Below are 20,473 nucleotides of genomic sequence, written 5' to 3'. Positions count from 1 at the left end.
ACCTGGACTTTCCCCACACCAGTGGCAGCTTGCGTCCTAGCACTTGCTAACTCTGAACTCTGGCCACAGTGGCCTTCCTGAGCTTACCTGAACACATATCTTTGCCCCAAACCAGCACCTGTGTCTACAATGCCTGCTCTGAAAGGAATGTTCTTCACCATCCTTGCAGACCATGCCCTTGTCCTCCTTCATGCATCAGTATAAAAACCCTCCCCCAATGAATTCCTTTTTGACCAGCCTTTTCTCTCAAGCCTCTCATCCTGACCCAGGCAGATAACCCTAATTTAAGGGATCAGCAACCTGTGCTTTTCCTTTATAGTAATTATTCACTATAATTTAAATAGTGATCACCTATACTTGGTGTAATCAAATGTGATCCTTTGATTAATAAGGTTTCTCCAAATAGACTTTGGGTCATTTATCTCTTTTCCTTACCACCTTTCTGGTAGTCAGAGCTATAGAAATATTTTTGAATGATCGAATCCTATGTTCAATCAATCACAATTATACCCAACTCTGACAGGTCATCTTTATTATTTTGTGAAATTCCTTTTTTTTATCAGTCCTACTGAACCTATATGTTAGTCTACAGCCTGATAAATTAATGCCTGGCTCACTGCAACACCTTCCTCATTTGCCTCTTGACTTTTAGCTTCTTTTCCTTCTGAATGTCCCTGCATACTTCTGTTAAAAAGTCATACAGATAGAGAAAATAAAGAAAGGGTTCTTAGAGGATGAGAGCAAGATGGGTCGTGAAGTTTGCACTAGATTTTGATGGATGGCAATAATTAGGGAGAATCAGATGGAAGAGCAAAGAATCTATGAAGAGGGGAAACTTGGAGGAGAAAACAGGGGAGAAGACATGTTGAAGTTCTCCCCGAGTGTAGCCAGACTTTATAGAGGAAAATCACTACAAAGAATTGCACACCGTGATTGGCTCCCCAAAGGAAACCTCCAAAAATGTAAGTAGATTAAGATGGCAATATGAGCCCAAGTGCTCTGAAAACTGAGAAGAGGGGGAGATTGTCTCTCCATTGTCAAGAAACCAAAAGAGGTTAAGAAGGGACTGAGCATCTTTATGGAGCTTAAGGGCTGCTCTGTTCCACTTGCAGTGGTCAATACCAGACACCATGGGAGGCTTAAAATGTCCAAAAACTTTACAATTTATCCCTTCAATCATCTATTCCCAAACTTTAGGTTGCATAGGGAATTAAAGTCGTTTATAGCATATGTCCCAAATGGAATAAATTTAACTGTTTAATGTTACCTTTAAACCACTTTTCAGTAAAGAAATATCAAGCAGCAATGTAGAGAGTGAAACAGCAACAAAAAAAGATTCTATCAGATCTCTTCAAAGAGATTAAAAAAATAATTCCTTAAAAAAATAACCTACATGTTCACACATTGGTATTAATTTGAATAGGTAATGGGGGTGGAGTTGTAGCTCAATGGCAGAGCGCTTGCCTAGCACAGGTGAGGCCCTAGGTTCAATCCTCAGCACCACATAAAAACAAATAAATAAAGGATATATTATTTACTTAAAAGGGTACAATTAAAATTCTAAAAATATATATATGCACTTCCAATAGAGTAATAGGAAAAATGGGGGCGGGAAGTTCCCCAGAAGTGATCAAAACATGCTTAAGATAAATTCTATGTCAATGAACCTCAGGAAGTTGTAGTTTCTCTAACTGCTAATTTATAATCTACTATGAAATCCCAAGATAAGTCTTCTAAATTTTTAACACTGTAGAGTTGTTTTTATGTTTCTTTTGTTACATCACAAGAAAAAGATAACACAGAAACAAAAGTACTCAAAGGATAACAGGCTCAAAATGCCTGCATTTTTCATAGTATAAAATTTTTCTTTAAGGAAAAAAAAATTTTTTTAAAGCATCCTTTGAGCCTGTAACGCACAGTTATCTAGGTCAACTCTGTCATTTATCTACCACATTGAGACAATGAAACAACCACAGGGTAATTCTGCCCTTGCCACAGTAAGAATGAAGGTAAGTGAGAGTACTTGGCAGGGATAAGATAGGACAGCCACGGGGATGATGCTTCGTTCTAAAATAAAATGGACAAGTTCTTGCAGAGGCTTGATTGGGCAATACTGAGGAAAGTGAAAGAAAACCAGGAAAACAGGCACCTCTGCACGCCGTCTCCTCAGCACCCAGCCACTTGCTCCTCCAGTGCACAGACTTAAAAAGACCCAAATGTCTATTCACATAGCAGCTAAACTTGTAAAGCCAGGAAAGTAGCTAAGCCACCCCTATACTTGCCTTCTGCCAGAAGGGGCACAGCACAAACTGTCCCTCCTTTCATGGAACATTCACCCCAGTGTTTCTGTATTTTGCCAAACTGAAACCCCTCATCTGGACAGTAGATGGGTGAAATGCCATAGCAAGCAACAACCTGATTTCTTTTTTAAATTAGTATTAAGCTCAAAGATTTGCAGTAACCCATTAAAAAAACTTATCTCAATTTCAAATGAAGACTGTATCATTTTTATTGCACCAGTATCTAAAAATATGACAAGCCCTCTTCCTTTCAGCTGACTCTGAAAAGACAAACAGAGAAGGAAAAACGTCCAGTTACACAGTTACTAGAAATTCTCTCTCAAATGAGAATAAGAATACCTCACAGCATGGAAGCCTGTCTCATTCTTGAAGAGTTTTCCTTCAATCAAACCAGAAAAGGGCATGGGTAAACCAGAAAAGGGCATAGGTGCCAAAGAAAACCAAAAGTCAGACTCCATCAGATGTAGAATCTACACTGTGTTCACTATAGCACAGAAATTGGGACAACTGTCCAATGTACTAGTAAGCTAGAAACAGTAGCTAAAGCAGACATCCAGTTTAAAAAAAAAAAAAATCCAACCATCTTACAAACCTCCAGAAGTGTTCCTGAACCTGCTGATGCTCTACCTGCATCACTGAAAGTGAAGCCAAAAAACTGACGCTTCTCTAAACCTTCCTTTAGTATCAGTATTACATCAAGCAGTGTGCACTACATCTCAGTATGTGCCACTTGGTGTTAAAAAACATATACTCATCTGCTTGCAGCACTAAAGAAGTAGTAGGTGAAGTCTCTATTCATGCCACCAGTATCACCAATGCTGGGCAGTGGAAATCACCAAATCATGAGGAAAAATGACACATCAGAAGCTATAAATAAGAGAATGTGGCTAAGTCTTAAAAATAAAATGTTAAAGAGTAGGGATATAATTAAGATTACGAATTATCTAATTTTAATGAACTAAAAAAATGGCTTATTAGCTCCAAACTTTTTATTAAGGAAATTTCCAAACAAAGAGATGCTAAAAGGGAAATACCATGGTTACTCTAATAGATTTAACAATATTTGTTTCTCAGTATCTGAGGGGTACTTGTTCCAGAAATCCCTGCAGATGCTTAAGTTTCTTAAATAAAATGGTATGGAATTTGCATGTAACTTATGTACATCCTCTAGTACACTTTAAATCATCTCCAGGTTACTTATAATACCTCATATAGTATAAATGCTACTAAGGAGTTGTTAAACTATATAATTAAGGGAATTTTGTTTTAAAGTCTATACATGTTGAGTACAGATGCAATTTTTTTTAATATTGTGATCCACAGATGATTGAATCCACTGATGTACAACCCACATTATAGAGGGCTGACTATACATCTCCAGAATATTTTAACTACATATGTATGAATAAATGCATACATTTACAAATGTAAATAGGTAACATTTGGAAAAATGTAGATAAAATGACACTAAACCCCAACAACTCCTAAGGATATTCCCATACCTAAGAAGACATGCTCAGAGATCTGCCATGTCATTAAGACTTAACTGCCAAAAGAAAACACTGTAACCATTTCACCTAGTATTCAAGACTTTCAATGAACTCTACCTCAAACAACTACCCCAGCTTCCTCTCCCATAAGTCTGGCATGGATATTCAAATCAGGGAAAACCATGCCTTCAGTGCTAGGGTCCACACTTTCCCATCTGAGCATCTCACTATTCTCTCTGCAGATCAATCTCCTTCTCCCTAGTTTCTGTAAACCCCTCTCACTCCCACAGCATGAAGAAACTGCTCCTTATCTTTCCATTTGCTAATTAAAAGAGTGGTTTGTAAACATTCCTTGGTGCAGTCTAGGAAAAAAGGCGATTTCTTCCCCATCTTTTCATTGCTGATAGCATTTCCCATGGTTTGTAGAAGATACTCTATAAATCACTGTTAAATACATCAATAAAAAAATTCTCAATTTTATATGTTAACAAAAAGAGACGAATGGAATAGATTTGTGTTTTATCATATTACAAATCTTTTCATGTAGATACTCCATTTCCAATTCTTAAAAATCAAACCACTTGCTTAGTTTACTGACAAACAGTATGCATAAAACAATCTTTGAAAAAAAATGTAAAATGTACTTACCCTTTCATTATTGTAGTAAGAAATGCTAAGGCCATCAAATTTCACCCATCTCTTCTGAAACATGCGTTTTCTGTAAAACACATGAAATTGTTATTTTACATTTAAGTGGCATGAACTTGGATTTTTAAATACATTTGTAGTGTAGCTATGCTGAGTGCAATTCGTCTCTACTGTTAAGCAGTGTATACAAAAATAGGCTATGATAGTACAGTTTTGGGCAATGGAACATAGAATCAACAAATGTATAACAACACTTTCTAATTAGCTGACATAGCTTTTTTTTTAAATAATAATATTAAGTGCAAAACCAAGTGTAGTCACAAACATTATCATCAAAACCATTTCCATTAATGGAGATAATCTTTAAATGAAGGTAATACATAAAACTTTCATCTCTCACAAAGCTTATACACTTATTTTGCCTTGATTTTTGCTTTGGTGGATGAATAATATTTTGCAAAACTAGCAAAGCTTTCTTACCTGAATTTACATAAATTATTATATTTTGACTAAATAAGATGGGGAAAGCCCTGTCAAGAAATAATCATTTACAGTCACTCAGAATTCAGTGAAACTTCTGTATTTTTCAAAAGAGGATCATATGAAAGGCAGATGCAATTTTAAAATGGTTTTTGATGTGAGAAAACAAAGGCAAAATAATAAATAACATTTCCTATTTAGGTTTAAAAAAACATATTTTTCTTACTTTAAATGAGGGGTATAAAGAACTACTTCTGCTTAGGTTTGTCTTTTGTTTTGCTTATTTCCCTTCCCTTAAGTCAGACAATCCACAGACTGTGAATATCCTGTTCTCTACAGGCTTTTAGTCTGGACTAATACCATACAGATACTTTCAGCTTTTAACACAGACAACATATGGAAACTAACTTCCTGTTTTTAAAAAAGTCATTTTTAGGTGAATATGTAAACATCAACCATATATACTGTCTCTCCTTTTGCTCTTTTCTAACACATTTCAACAAGGTGATATAATTTCCTGTGGCTTTCAGAAGATTTAAAGATAGAAAGAGAACTTCCGGGCATCTGGAAAGTTTGTCTTCCGGCTGTGTCCCTGCTACACATTCATTACTCAAGTGAAGTACAGCAAGTCTCCTTAGTGAGCAGACATGTGCCACTCCAGATCAAATTAGACCAACTCTGATGAAATGGAGAAAACGTCTTAATTCATCAGTGCAGATGAGTTTCACATGTAAGCACTGAACCTTGAAGTAGTAAGAATACATAAGGAACTTAACATCAGACAACCACACTGTCCACCCAGCCCACTTTCTACCTTATTCCCTCATCTTCTTACTGCTTAACTTCTCTTGGCCTGTCATGTGTTTTTTTCACATTGCAACATCCAACTGTGTTACAGACATCTGGGTTTTACTTCTGCTAGCAACCCAAGAGTTCTTCAAATTCCCAGCATTAAAAATTAAAAGGTAAAGAATATTAAGCAAACACACAATTATATATTGCATAATTAATCACTCTGCACTCAGTTCTTGTTTCTCTCTGCTATACTTAAAAGGCAGGTAACTATACAACTTCCTATACAATACCAACAGTAACTTGGAAAATCAAGATTTTGATTGGGGCCTCCACCCACCTTACAAACAGTGGTTAAGTTAGAGCTCAGTAGCATATATCATCTTTCATTTGAACATCAAAATGGTCAAAATCTGTGGAGGAGATAAGACCTTGGGGTCTTTCATTACCCTTCCTCTTCCCTTTGCTAACTTTTCATGTTTCTAAATTGCACCTAAACTATCCACACAGAAATGCCTTCCCTCATAACCCAATCCAAAGCAGATCTCAAAGCTATTCTCTCAAAGCACCTTCTACCTTTCCTCTAGCACTCAACACAAATTCGATCATTTGTATTAGTTCATTTGCTTAATGTCAGTCTTAACACTCGCCTTTATGTCTTGCAAGGATCCACTTCAAGAATGTTTTCTTCTCCATGATCAACAACTAACACACAGATAAATATGGCACTCCAGGAGAATATACTGAATGAATAAGCAATGCAATCAAAGCATAGTCCTTTAAGAAACATGGGCAGGATGATATGAAAAGAATACCTAAACACCCAGCACTCATAAATAATTAGCATCTTTCAACATTTCAGGAAAGACAGAGAAACTTCTGAAAACTCGGAATGAAATTAAATATGTAAAAGTACCAAGCAAAGAAGTTCAGAAACTTAACATGTCTTACTTAGCAGTCATTTAATTGGACTCATAAAGCTTTCTTAGAATCCACGGTGTGAGCTTGAGGTCTGAGGCATCATCTAAGACTCTAACTTCAAAAGAATGAGGAAAGTTAAAAGGAAGACAGCGCAGTATTTATTGGGCTTTGGGGTCAAAATCGCTACTATTTACGAGCTGCATCTCCTTCTCAGGCACTATAATGTAAAGGACGCACTTGACCTTGGCTCTTGACACTGCTTTTGGTTTGTATGTTTTGAGATGAGATGTTGGTATATTGCACAGGGTGACCTGAACTCTCGATCCTCCCATCTCAGCCTCCTGAGTAGCTGGGAATATAAACATGCACCAGTTTGTCTAGCTACGTTTGGCTCTTTGAGAAAAGCCCAAGAAAACTTCAACCTAAAAGAGTCTTAGCTCCTAAAACACTGTTCCAACCATTTTAATTTTTGCAACTGCCAGGTAACTATCTGACATGTCTATCCATTTTAAACTCAATATTTGTACAAGCTATTAAATACGTCTAGTAATCTGTGGTGGGATAGGTAAATAAGACAAATGCCAGCCCCTAGAAATGCAATGAGAAGCATATGGAAAATAGTTGTAAGAATCACCATTCTGTAGTTGGGGGGCGCTATGTTGCAATTCTACCGTCAAACTGTTACTTCTGCATTCACTCATCCAGTCAGCCATCAAAATCTGCCACTTCCTCTGTAGACGGTATCTGCTCACGTGGCCTCTATGTCTAGACCTTTCTTGCCTGATGCACTTCCCATAAACCATTTTCTCTGCTCAAAATTCCCTTCCAACTGTGAACATGGGAGGGACCTTCCAACCATCAAGTTCTCAGTTTAAATGTTATTTGCTCCAAAAGATCATCCAGGACCAACACAGTTGCTCAGGCCCCCTTTTTTTCTTCTCCATTTCTTTACTTAATGACACTTACCATTAAAATTTGAATTGAGTGCAGAAACCATTTGTTTTGTGTATCTGTGTAAAACCTGTGATTACCATACTTCCTGGCATATAAAATATACTTATTATAATGATTACAAAATAGATGATGAATACATTTTTCATTGAAAAAAGGCTTACTCAAAATCGCACTTTGCAAATACAGAGAAAAAGGGTACTAGAACACTTTACCATTTGTTTTTTTACTAAATACTAAAGATCAAGGTTTTTTTAATGACCAAATAAAAATTTTCTAAACCTATCTTGTTATTAATGAAAAAAGTGAGAACCTATAGGAAGCTTGAATTTCGACATTAGTTTTGAAGTAATTTTAAAATGCATTTTAGACTTTTTAAAAAAATTTAAACAACCTTTCCCCAATACATCTATTCCTCAGTCCCTGATAATATTCTGCTCTCTGTTTTTATAAGTTCAACATTTTAGAATATAAATATAGTGATATTGGTTAATACATACTATTACTCCTCATCGTTAAGTGTTTTAAGAATATTCTCTGAACTAGGTTATGCCTTTCCTTTAAATTTTATTTAAAGGCTTAATTTTTTTCACTATTTTAAAAAATGATAATATATACAGACATTGTCACCTTAGTCTAAGTTCCTACTATTACACAACTATTATACAACTATTACACAACACAACTATTATACAACTATTACACAACACAAACTTGATCTGAAATAATGATGCATTATTACAGAGAAGAGGTTTTAAATTTTCAATTATAAGTTCTGAGTATCTAATGTACATTATGATGACTATAAATAATGATACATCTTATACTTGAAATCTACTAACAGTACACTTCTTAGTCAGGTGTGGTGGCACACACTTGTAATCACAGCAACTCAGAAAGCTAAGGCAGGAAGATTCCAAGTTTTGAGACCAACCTCAGCAACTTAGCAAGCCCCTAATAATTTAGTTAAACTCTGTCTCAAAAGAAAACATTTTAAAAAAAGGGTTAGGGATGTGGCTCAGTGGTAAAACAACCTTGGGTTTAATCCCTTGTACCAAAAAAAAAAAAAAAAAGAAGAAGAAGAAGAAGAAGAAAATAGATCTTAAGTGGTCTCACCCCAAAAAGGAAGAATAACTCTGGGAAACATGTTAATTGTCTTGTGTGTAGTAATCATTTCACCATGTATAATATGTGCATCAAATCCTTGCACTACACTTTTCAAATATACACAATATTTGTCAATCATACTTCCATAAATCTGGGGAAAAAAATTATTAGTACTCATACTGTATACATTGATACTTTCCTATTTTAAAATGCACTATAACCCATTTAAGATTTATCTAAAAGTAATTTATGTAAACATTGAATAATCTGTATTGCTCATTAAATGTGTCAACTTTTAAACAGCTATTTTCTACAAGTGAACTTCAATACTGAATTCTAATAATTAGTGAATTAAAGATAAGAGCTTATACTTACATCCTTTCTCAAAGTATTATCCCCCTTTTTAGCAAATAGAAATTTGGATTTAATGTTGGTAAATCCTATAAATTAACCAAAACTTCAACTAAGTAATAAAAAGAAGAGTTTGAGAAGTTCTGTGCTTCTAAATTCCAAAGTAAAATTTTTATTTTAAAAACTATTTATTAGTGAACACTAGATTTCTTTTTGCATCACAATTATTATTATACATATAGAACAATTTTCATACCTCTATTTGTATAAAAAGTATGTTCACATCAATTCATGTCTTCATGCATGTACTTTGGATAATGACGTCTAAATTTTTAAAATCAACATTTCTGTTAACTATTTCTCTCATGAATTTATGAAAGTCTACTCATTATTAGTCAATCAATTCCATAGGAATTATCTCTGATTGATAAGTAAACTATGAGGTATAGTTCAATTATTTTAACTTTTCTCTGAAATTATACCTTTTCATTAAATTTTTTAAATGAAAAAGTATAAAGACAACGCCACATAATACAAATTAAATCTGAAATAATGATGCATTATTATAGAGGTTTCAAAGTCTCAATAAAAAACTACACTTGGTAATAAAAATAGTGAGCACTTACAGTTCCAGACACTGTGTCAAGTCACATACAAATATTAACTCCCTTATTCCTCCAAACAGTCACAGGAGAAAAGTAATAAGACTTCCCCCACTTTACACAGGAAGGCACAGAGCCCCTGGTTGGTTAAATAATTTGCCCACCTCACACAACTAGTGATGGGAGTCAAATCCAGGCAGTCTCTTCCCAAAGACTCTTTAACCACTACACAAAAAAAGACTCCAATACATTTAAGGCAAAGTATCCCCAACACCCCTTTAGATAGTAATAACATTTGACCCCTACACATTTTATATGTGAGCTCAATTTTGAAAAGTGCTTCAGAATTCCTTCAGGAAAAAAAGGTAAAGTAAAATAAGACAGGGAGCACATTAGCCTGGGTTTTATCTTATTTTGTTTTTAGAGTTCTGAAGGGAAACATTTCTTCAAGAAGCTTTTTTAAGAATAATTTATAAGGCTTGTGCAGTATTATTGAACGGATTTCTATAAACTCTTCCCTTGAGCTCTGGTAGGGCAGGTGGTGTAAAGTTTCAACTGCTTTCATAAAAACAGCCTCACCACCTGGTGTCAGTTTTTGTTTCTCAAAATGTGTATTTTAAAAATTCGTTTTTAACAACAGTGTATATAATACACCCAATTTAAATCTCTATTTATGAAGTATTCAAACAAAGGCACTCCTGTTTAATTTCAAACCTAAATGCCAATAGGATTTTTTTAATTACATATTTAAACTTAACAAAATACCTTCAAATCTAACAGCTTGCTGAAGAATATTAAGTTGTCAGAGGCTACCAAATTGTCACCTTTAAAAATACCACAACTGCAATGAACCTCAATGGCAAGGTCAAATTTATAGCCTTTATTAATCATGGCATCTAAGTCATCACAAATATACTGCACAATCTTATTCTAAATAATCTAAAGAAAAAAAAAGAGATAAGAACATATCACTCCAAATTCATCTGCTTTTTTTATATAACCTTGAAGAACTACAGCATATTTTCTAACTTCCTTATTCTCTCTTCTGACAATAACAAGACCCAACATTTTTTAGAACTACTACAATCTCTGCAGTACAGATTTTTGCTTACCTAATTACTTATTTTTAATTCTTTTATTTATTTTATCTACTCTTTTAAGTAGACACTTAAAAGATACTTAGTTACCCTTTTAAGTATAGGGGTTTTAAATTATGCAGTATGAGTGATTAAGTATTTTAAAGAGAGGCAAGAAAACACTCCAATATCTCTAAATGTCCGAACTTTTCTATTCTAATAGCATTTCTTCACTATTAAGCAACACAAAGTAATAGCTTCCAAGGGTATATGAATAAAATGATTTGGGGAATAAAACAAACACAAAAGGAATATTGTATTCAATTCTAGCTTCCATCTCTGCAGACCTAATCCTTTAAGTCAGCAGAGGAAAGCATTTAACATAAAATTCCCAGGGCTAAAAGGACTTTTGGAAGTCAGTTATAAACCCTAAATTTTATTAACTTTTACATTTTTAAATTTTATTTTTGATTGAACATACTATTTGTACACATTTATGAGATACAACATGATGTTCTGATTCATGTATCAGCTCAGGGCAATGAGCATATCCATCCCTTAGACATAAGATTTCTTTATACTGAATGCATTCAAATTCCACTCTTCTGTTTTGAAATATATATTATTATCAATTATCTTCACCCCTCTGGGTCATAGAACACCATAGCTTATTCCTCCTATTTAACTGTAACACTGTGCCCCTTGATCATATCCCCACTCTCCAGCCATTGGTAACCTGTATTCTATCAATATCTATAAAATCAACTATTTAGATTCCACATATGAGTAAAATCATGCAATGTTTGTCTTTCTGTGCCTGGCTTATTTCACTTAACACAGTATCCTCTGAGTCCATCTATATTGTTGCAAGGGACTGAATTCCATTAGAAGCCTGAATTTAATGTGCCACATTGAACTTTTTAAATACGTACAGAGAACTTAGTGCTTATTTGATATACTATGTGAAAATCTATGTTAAAAGATTGACATGCCCTTATTTTATTGGAGTCATCCTCTAAAAAATCCCACATGAACCAGCTTCCACTTAAGATGATCAATTAAAACTTCCATTTACTTCTACTCTTCCCCAAACCTCTCTAAAAGGCATCAAAGGATTAAAAAAATAAATATTTTAAAACACCTTCAAATCAACATTGACCAGAGAAGACTGTAACACCATTTAGAAGTAAGGAAAGCAGAGGAAAAATAAGCACTGACTTGGAAAACTTCAAAGAGCTAACTGCTAAGCCAAAATGCAGACAAATTAAGAGGAAAACCACAGGATCTCAGGAAATAGAGGTAATAAATACAGTAGTCCTCACTTATCCTTGCTTTTACTTTCCACATACCTGGTTATCTGTAGTCAATCATGATTCAAACACATTAAATCAAAAATTACAGAAATAAGCAATTGATAAGTTTCAAATAACTTTTATTACAGTACATTATTATAATTATTCTACTTTATTATTACTGAACACCCCAAGATTAACCAAAGATTGGAGGAAAATGTCTCTAACATAAGACAGGGAAAGAAATCCTTCCAGAAAAATTGAAGGTAGCTGACTCTACAGGAAAAAAAACAAATTCAAAAAAAGTACTAATACCCTCAGAGATGGAGAGAATATATCATATCCATGAAATGATAATAGTAGGCTATAAGAAGAATAGTCAAAAGAAAGTACTTTGTATATTAAATACAGGATAATAAAATACAAAAAAAGGTTAGGCAATACAACTGAAAAGATATCCCAGCCAGTAGAAATGAAAAATCAAGATTATTATCTGTGTTTCAGGTGCAGGATGTTCAATACCAAACTATCAGAATATTCTAGAAAGAAAGAAAAGTTATGAAAATAAATAAATGATGTGGTAAAAATCTTCCAGGACTGAACAGTATATTACAGTTAAAGGCTTAAGACTTGAATTGCTCAGTAAAAATTTTAAAAGATTTCCTACTGCAGACATTCTTGGAGATTCCAATCTACACATCTCCTGGAAGAGGTGCTATATAATCTTGTTCTCTTTTCTTTACAGCAACACTTGGCATTTCTCCCCTGAGTTAGGTATTTGAGTAATGCTAGAATAAATTATATAGCATCATGCATATGTACATCGATACAGATCTGAAAGGTTTGAGCTTATTAATTACAGCTTGAGATTATTAATTACAGGAAGATGCAGGTAAGCACCAAAACCCAGTGAGATATTTTTAAAAACAAGTATCATCTATTAAGTTTTTCATCTCTTCTGACCTGTTTGAAACACTGGTTAAAAAAAAAAAAAAAACTAACTTCAACATTTACCAAGTTTCTTTCGTACAATTTTTTAAAAACAATACTCTCAAGCTGTACTGTAATTAGGTCATTCAAATACTGAAATAATTTCTCATAGTTAAAACTCAACTGGAAGCACTTCAGTATTTCTTTTGTTGCATGATGTTATACGATTATTTTTTAACTAAATTGTTGGCAGTTATCACATATTGTGTATTAATTCAGAACTGGCACTTCCATTTCAAAAGCAAATAGACAGTCAGCCATGTAAAAAGTTAAGTCCAGGTTGTGCATTTTATTATTTTGTTTAATGTCACTCATGACTGAAGACAGTTTCAATCACTATTTAGAAAAGTATAAACTGGAGTGTGGTTATTTAAAAAAAAAAACTATAGTTTGATTAGTCACGTACATGTCTTTAAGGGAGAAACATAATTATTAAAATAAAAAAAGAACCACCAAGAGTTCCCTGCTGTGTTGATGCCTACTATTGCTCTTACGGGCACCTAAAGATTCCCCTAATAGTGTTAAATGTAGCAGTTTATATTAGAAAATAAAAACATATTTTAGAAAATTAAAGGACTATCTTATAAAGTTTTTCAATGATTCATTCAACAAAAAACACTAAGCATCTACCTAGTGCTAGGTAATTTTCTGCTAAGGATAGAGTTGTAAACAAAAGTAATGTACATGACTGTCCCTATGGAGCTTATATGAAATAAATAAATCTTCTAGCATATGAGCCCTACAGAAGAACATTGTAATCAAAAAGCAGTGGGGGAAAGGGAGAGTTATAATAATGCTGAGGGTTTTTTTTCTTCTTCTTCTTTTCTGCTTAAGTACAAAGGAGACATTATGCAAGAATTTGAGAGCATTGAGGTCCAAGCCATGATGCTCTCTGGGGTAACAGCATTTTAGCTAGAAAGAAGAGCAAGCACAGAGGACCCCAAGGAAGACTCCTGCTTCCTTACTTCTATACTTAATAGGAAAAAAAAAAAAAGAGAGAGACTCTCCTATCTTGAGATCCATCAGGTTAAATTTTTCTATTTGGATCCCAAGAAAGATAAATATAGTGGTTATCGTATGAGATTTTAGACAAACATATAATCTGGCTTATGCTTTTATGAGCCATGAGCCAAATTTTGTCTACCATGTATGTTAATAAATAAAGTGTTATTGAAATACTGCCTTATTTACTGGTTTATGTGTTATCAATATCTGATTTCAGGCTACAATTAAAGTAGTTTCAACAAAGAACATTATGGTTGTAAGGCTTAAAATATTTACTATTTGGACCTTTATAGGACCTTTATAGGAAAGATTGTGGCACCTCCTCTATACAATTCAGAATGCCATCTCAATCAGTGTCACCAGCAATGAAGAATTACATAGTCACGAGTTAAACAAAACTCAGAAACTGCTACTAAGGAATGGGTAATCATCCCTTTAAGGAGGACCTTAAACACCCTCAAAATGGCCCACTGAGACAATTTTAAAAGGGCGAATTTTGGATTCTACTTAGAACCTAATAAATACATGCTTGGAGCCAAACTGCAAATACTTCTTTCAAGTCACAGCAATATAATCATGTACAAGAGCTTTTAAAGTTCTTGGTGAAAAAAAATTTTTTCTTCATTTACTTTCCTATTTGCATTCACACCAGTATCCAGGAGAATACTTTTAAGCAAGAAAACTCAATTATTTCCCATAAAATGGAAACACATAAATTAAAAAAAAAAAAAAAAAAAAAACTCAGAGCATCTAACCTTAGGCAGGTTCAGAATAGAAGGCATAGAAAATCAAAGTACTGATAAAAAGGAAAATGTTCTAATTCATCCCAGAAGTGGCCAAATATTTTCAAACTTTCACAAAGTACCTGGAGCTATTTATGCTATTATTTAGCCCAGGCCAATCAGTGTGCTGATTCTTCCCTGGATACCCTGATCAGCACCAGGATCTTCTCAACACTTAAATTATCCAGAAATGGAAGATCTGACAATGTTCAAGCTCACTGTTTTAAAAACAGTGTATGCCCTAGAACTGACTCATGCTTTTGACATTTAAATATGCATTTACCAATTATATTGATAACTAATAAAAGTAGAAAATACACACACAAGACTACTTCATCATCATAATGTGATCAGAAAGAAGTGGTACATAATAACTGATTCTAAGAAATATACTATTACAGTGTATTCAAATGTTATTTTTTAAAAGGATGCAATTGTACAAAGTATTAACCATATTATTACTAACCATAAAGATTGTGGTTTTTTTCTGATTTTAAGATATATAAATCCTGCTCCTACTAGTTATCAACAGCTGCTTCTAACATTTTTTATATGTTAGTAGAACTATTTTAGATCAAACTAAGTCCAATAGAAATGAAGTACATTTTCAGGTGAATAGTAGAGAAAACCAATACTGTGCAAACTTACCACATCAGCTACTTCAACATAAGAGGTTCAATCCTAAACTAATAATTCATGAGAAATCCCACAATCAAGATGCCATAAAACAATTCTAATTAAATATAATCCCTCTCCCAAGATTTCTCAGCACTGGTGTTAAGGAACAGAAGTTTCTTTGTAAACATTTGAAATGATAAATCTGTTTTAAAAGTATAACATTTAGGGCTGGGGATGTGGCTCAAGCGGTAACGCGCTCGCCTGGCATGCATGCGGCCCGGGTTCGATCCTCAGCACCATATACCAACAAAGATTTTGTGTCCGCCGAGAACTAAAAAATAAATATTAAAAATTCTCTCTCTCTCTCTCTATCTCTCCTCTCTCACTCTCTCTTAAAAAAAAAAAGTATAACATTCAAAAGACTTTGAATTTCTGAGCAACAAAGAAATATCAGAATATATCAGTAACAGTGAAGAGCTAAATCTAACAATGATATACTTTTCCCTATCCACAATAAGCTTTGTATTCTCAAACAGAACACTGTTATGATATGAGCAAAATCCAAACAGTGTGGGCTGAGTAATGCTAACTCAGTCTGTGTTGTTTTTCTTTGCTACAAAGGGAGACACAGGACAGTATATTTTGGTGTGAAGTTGGAAGCTCACATTAAGAAATCTAAATGTGAGCTCATAACTTTCTATTTTACTTTGCTTTTCAGAACATAATGCAGTGCTGCACTGCACATATTCCCCCACTCCCTTGTCTAAATAAAACCACTTGTACAACTGCACTGAAAGGCTCTACAATATGAGTAGGGGTGGGGCAGGGGCAGTAACTGAAAAAACCTGGCAGGGTTATAAGTAGATAAATCTGGATTATTCAAAATACGCTAGGTATAAACCAAAACAAATGAATAGACACATACCCTTGAGGAGAGAGTTTGTCTAGCCACCCTGACTTAACTCTTGCAGCAGAAGATCCGTAAAAACAGGCATAGGGAGAGATGGCACTCGAGGAGACAGCTGAATCAGCATTTCCACTTGTTGAGCTTAGAGGATAACTGTGCCTATTAACAGGGTCCGAATTTAATGGTTTTTGAGTCCTGGACTTGGACGCCTTTGAATTTTTTCTTTTTAAACTCTGAAAGCACTCTTCTACTGTGGAGTATTCTGATTCAGAAGCAGAGTCTCTTGGAAGATTGTTTTTGTCCTCTCGAGGTATCCAAATATCTTCTACTTTGTCTTCACTTAATTTCTCCTGCTTGTTATCATATATGCTAAAGAGAAAGAAATGGCATTCACACTTCAAAGTGCTGTTTTTTTTTTTTTAACTTATAAACAACCAAACACAGAAATTTAAGTCTGGGAAAATCTTAAGAATTCAGTTATACCATATCTCATTATTTTTTAAACTTCTCAGAAAAATTATACAGAAATATTTTAACACTATCTGAAGGGTTTTTTTTTTCCTTATGTATAATTTAATCTTATTCCCTTCATTATGGGAGGCTGGTAACAGGTAAAAGGAAGGAGATGGACCATATTCTTTGCATCCCAATTTAATCAACAACAATATAATAAGATGACCAGCCCAATTTCTATTCCCTGGGTACTATCATGAACTACTAATTCGTCTATTTGGAGATCTTATCTCCAACTTGTTTCCCCAACTCGTTGCCCCTTCTACATTCCTCTAATCGACTTCAAGAACGCCATATTCCACCATAATGTAATAAAACTGAAAGTGTATCTGACTGCTCAGAGCTTTGGGAATACGTTGCAAAGAAAAATACTGTACCACACTGCCAGCCAATAAAACAAGAAAAGGTCAGTGTATATTCAGAAGGTAAAAGTTGTATTAGATATAATGTTTACTAAAATGTATTCATAAAAAACTAAGCATATTCCTACAACTTTAAGAAATGACACGATAGATTCAATCAGTCATTTATGTAAAACAAAACTCATTACAAGAAAATTTTTGCTAATCTATAAAAAGGATATGCCTAGGGGTCAAATCACATCCTTCTGGATACAATATTATAAAAAACTATTACTTTCTTAAAGAACAATTTAGATGAGCGCTTCCACATCAAACAGATTCATATCAAATGCTTATTAAAGATACTCATCATTTAGTTTGAAGTTAAGGAAACCCACAACAATGTTAGCTTAAGAAAATTAAGGATAAATGAAAAACAAAATGAATGGTAGATAATGATCCAGCATCTCAAGTCCCAATAAAACTGAGAGAAAAAATTAACTTGGTGCATAAAAATTCTGTTTAACTTCTTGTGTGACGTGACCCAAATAGCTGAGTAACTATCACACCTCTGTTTTCAATGAACCTCTCAATAAAAAGGACACTTTATCATTGAGAACTCTGCAGCTCCATGGTATTTGTGCTGCCCCTTCATTCTTCATATTAACAAAATCTCCTACTGTTGAGGTGCAATCAAGGGGCACCAAAAATTTGCTACTTGAGGCAGTGAGAATGGCTGCAGTTAGGATCAGACAAAAATAGTCTGCTACAGAGTATCACCACTCAATCTACAAGCTATAATTCTGTTATTAAAACAGGTCCTATTATGGAGACATTTAGAAAGGAAAGCTTTTAACTTCCATCATAAACTACAGTATTATACTATGAGCAAGATGTTTGAATTTTAGCACAGAATTAATCCTCAATCATGAACTCAGACCTTGATTTGATAAAAAATGAGTTCCTTGCAGTAGTTGCTTCTCCTTTGACTGTTTCTTCATGAGTCCAAAATTCATTCTTTATACATCTCTTCTGTGGGGGGAAAAAAAATATATATATATATAGATATACATATACATATATATACACACAAACACACACACACACACACACACACACACACACATTGTTTTGCTTTCTTGGCTTGAAGACATTTATTTATTTATTTGTTTGTTTATTTATTTATTTCAGTACTAGAACTGAACCCAGGGCCTTGCACATGCTATAGACAAGTGCTCTACCACAGTGCTGCATACATACTCAGCCCTTTTTAATTTTGAGATAGAGTCTTGCTTAGCCCACACTGGCCTCAAACTTACAATCCTCCTGCCTCAGGCTCCCAAGCAGCTAGGATTATAGGCATGCACCACCACTCCTGACCTGGGGATGTTTTTCAGTGTAACAATATTTTACAAAGATCCATAATATCTGCCAGACCCAGGGGTGCACACTTTTAATTCCAGTTCCTCAGGACACTGAAGCAAGAAACTACAAGTCTCAGCAAATGAGCAATACCTTGTCTCAAAAGCAAACCAAAACAAAAAACTAACCCAGGGGCTAGGGATGTAGCTCAGAGGTAAAGTGCCCCTGAATTCAATTACCATTACCAAATTTTTTTAAAGCATATAATATCAGAGTTTAGTATTATTAAACAAATGTCTAAATGCTTTAATTTTCAGCAAAATAAAGATTTCATTAGAGAGTCTACATTACAACATTTTGAAGCCTTTTTCACTATCTTATTTAAATCATTAGCTAACTAGTTCAACTTAGAAAAAAAGATGTCAACCAAGAATTCATGTACAAAATTCATGTACTTTTAATCTATGCTATATGTTTTCTCAAATTCTCCTTTATCAAGACCAAGAAATAAAATAGCAAAAAGAGTACAAGTCTTTGAAAGGAAAACCTGAATAATGAACTCATTTATTAAAAATATATAAATAATTATATTATACTTAGGAAGTGTGCATTTGGGTATAAGGCAATGCAAATTCTGGGGAGTTTCTGTGTTTTTGTTGTTGTTGTTGATGTTGTTGTTTAATTAAAGTAACTTTATTTTTGGCAAATATTTAAAACTCACTATTCTGTACTCCTAAAATAAAAATGTGTCTGCATGCTATTGTTTTACCATAATTTTACTAAACAGAAATATTGCTCTCTGGAAATTTAATTCTTCAATACAATGCATTCTTCAAATAGCTTACAAGAAAATGAAAAGACACATATAGGCAGTAGAGCAAAGAACTGATAGCGAAAAAAAATAAAATGTACGGGACTAACCTTGGAATTTTCTAGTCTCTGGAAGAGAAAAGTCTCTCCATAAGGAAAGATGGATGATGAATTCTCCTCACTTGAATCTTTTTGGGAAATTACAGGATGAGAATGGTAAAGATGAATAATGTTGAATAGTACAAAAAAAATATGTATTTAATCACCCAATAGCAATATCACAACTGAGGCTAAATTACACCCCTGTCAGCCATCCCCGTAGACTTGCCAACCTTCACTGTACACACACTAATTCTTAAATCGTCATCTCTGTCCTCAAATCGTCATTTCAAAAATCATTCCTGCTAATGCAGACCTCTAAGATCTACATTAATATAACTAAGTACTGCCTACATTCAACAGAAATTATCACTGTGCCAATTGTAATGCTAATTCCTAAGTAAGAATATATTCTAAAAGTATCTTTATGATAATGTTCAGAAAACATTATAAACATTCACTAACCTAATAGTTACATATCATTCAAGATATCAGAATCCACTTAATCCCTCTAGTACCATGGCAACTAAAACACCTGTAAAAAAGTTATTTCAAAAGGATTTCTACCATCCTTGATTTACAAGATTTACAAGAAAAAATTCTAAGAACTTGTAATTCTGCTAGGAGAAAGAAAAAATTTAAGGGTAATCAATCGCTTGTCATTTTATCGTTAAGAAGAATGTTCCTGAACTTGTATAAGCCAAATTTTCAAAAAGAAATAAAAGCCCCTGCCAAAGGTTGATTTACCCGAGTAACAATACAAGCCCTTTCTAGTTACCATGGCAAAACCACTTTTCATACATCTTTGTCCTGTAGCTCAATCTTCCAGAAACTATTTAATTTAGTGAAATGTCTTTGAGGCAAATGCTAAATGAAACTGGTATTTAAGTATATATATATATATATATATATATATATATATATTTACATAAGCATGTGCAATTTCTAGGAGTCTAAGTGTATATTATTTTCTTTTATTCACTCACCTTTTAGGGTATCTGAAGTAACATGAACAGCAGATAGTTAATCCCATTTC

General features: G+C 33.8%; 1 protein-coding gene across 2 annotated transcripts in view; it reads right to left on the bottom strand.

The window, feature by feature from the left end:
- Arap2 (ArfGAP with RhoGAP domain, ankyrin repeat and PH domain 2) overlaps positions 1–20,473 on the bottom strand; it is a 169,422-nt gene that overhangs the window by 136,111 nt on the left and 12,838 nt on the right. For both annotated transcript variants that reach the window (XM_026386588.2, XM_026386586.2), the window contains exons 3-6: positions 19,450–19,526; positions 18,107–18,198; positions 16,331–16,681; positions 4,439–4,508 (exon numbers count right to left, since the gene is read on the bottom strand). In XM_026386588.2, the coding sequence (XP_026242373.2) occupies positions 4,439–4,508; positions 16,331–16,681; positions 18,107–18,198; positions 19,450–19,526 (590 nt within the window). The remainder of the gene's footprint in view (positions 1–4,438; positions 4,509–16,330; positions 16,682–18,106; positions 18,199–19,449; positions 19,527–20,473) is intronic.

Source organism: Urocitellus parryii, chromosome 10, assembly GCF_045843805.1.
Source record: "Urocitellus parryii isolate mUroPar1 chromosome 10, mUroPar1.hap1, whole genome shotgun sequence".
NCBI lineage: Eukaryota > Metazoa > Chordata > Mammalia > Rodentia > Sciuridae > Urocitellus > Urocitellus parryii.
This window is presented reverse-complemented; position numbering and strand designations above follow the sequence as displayed.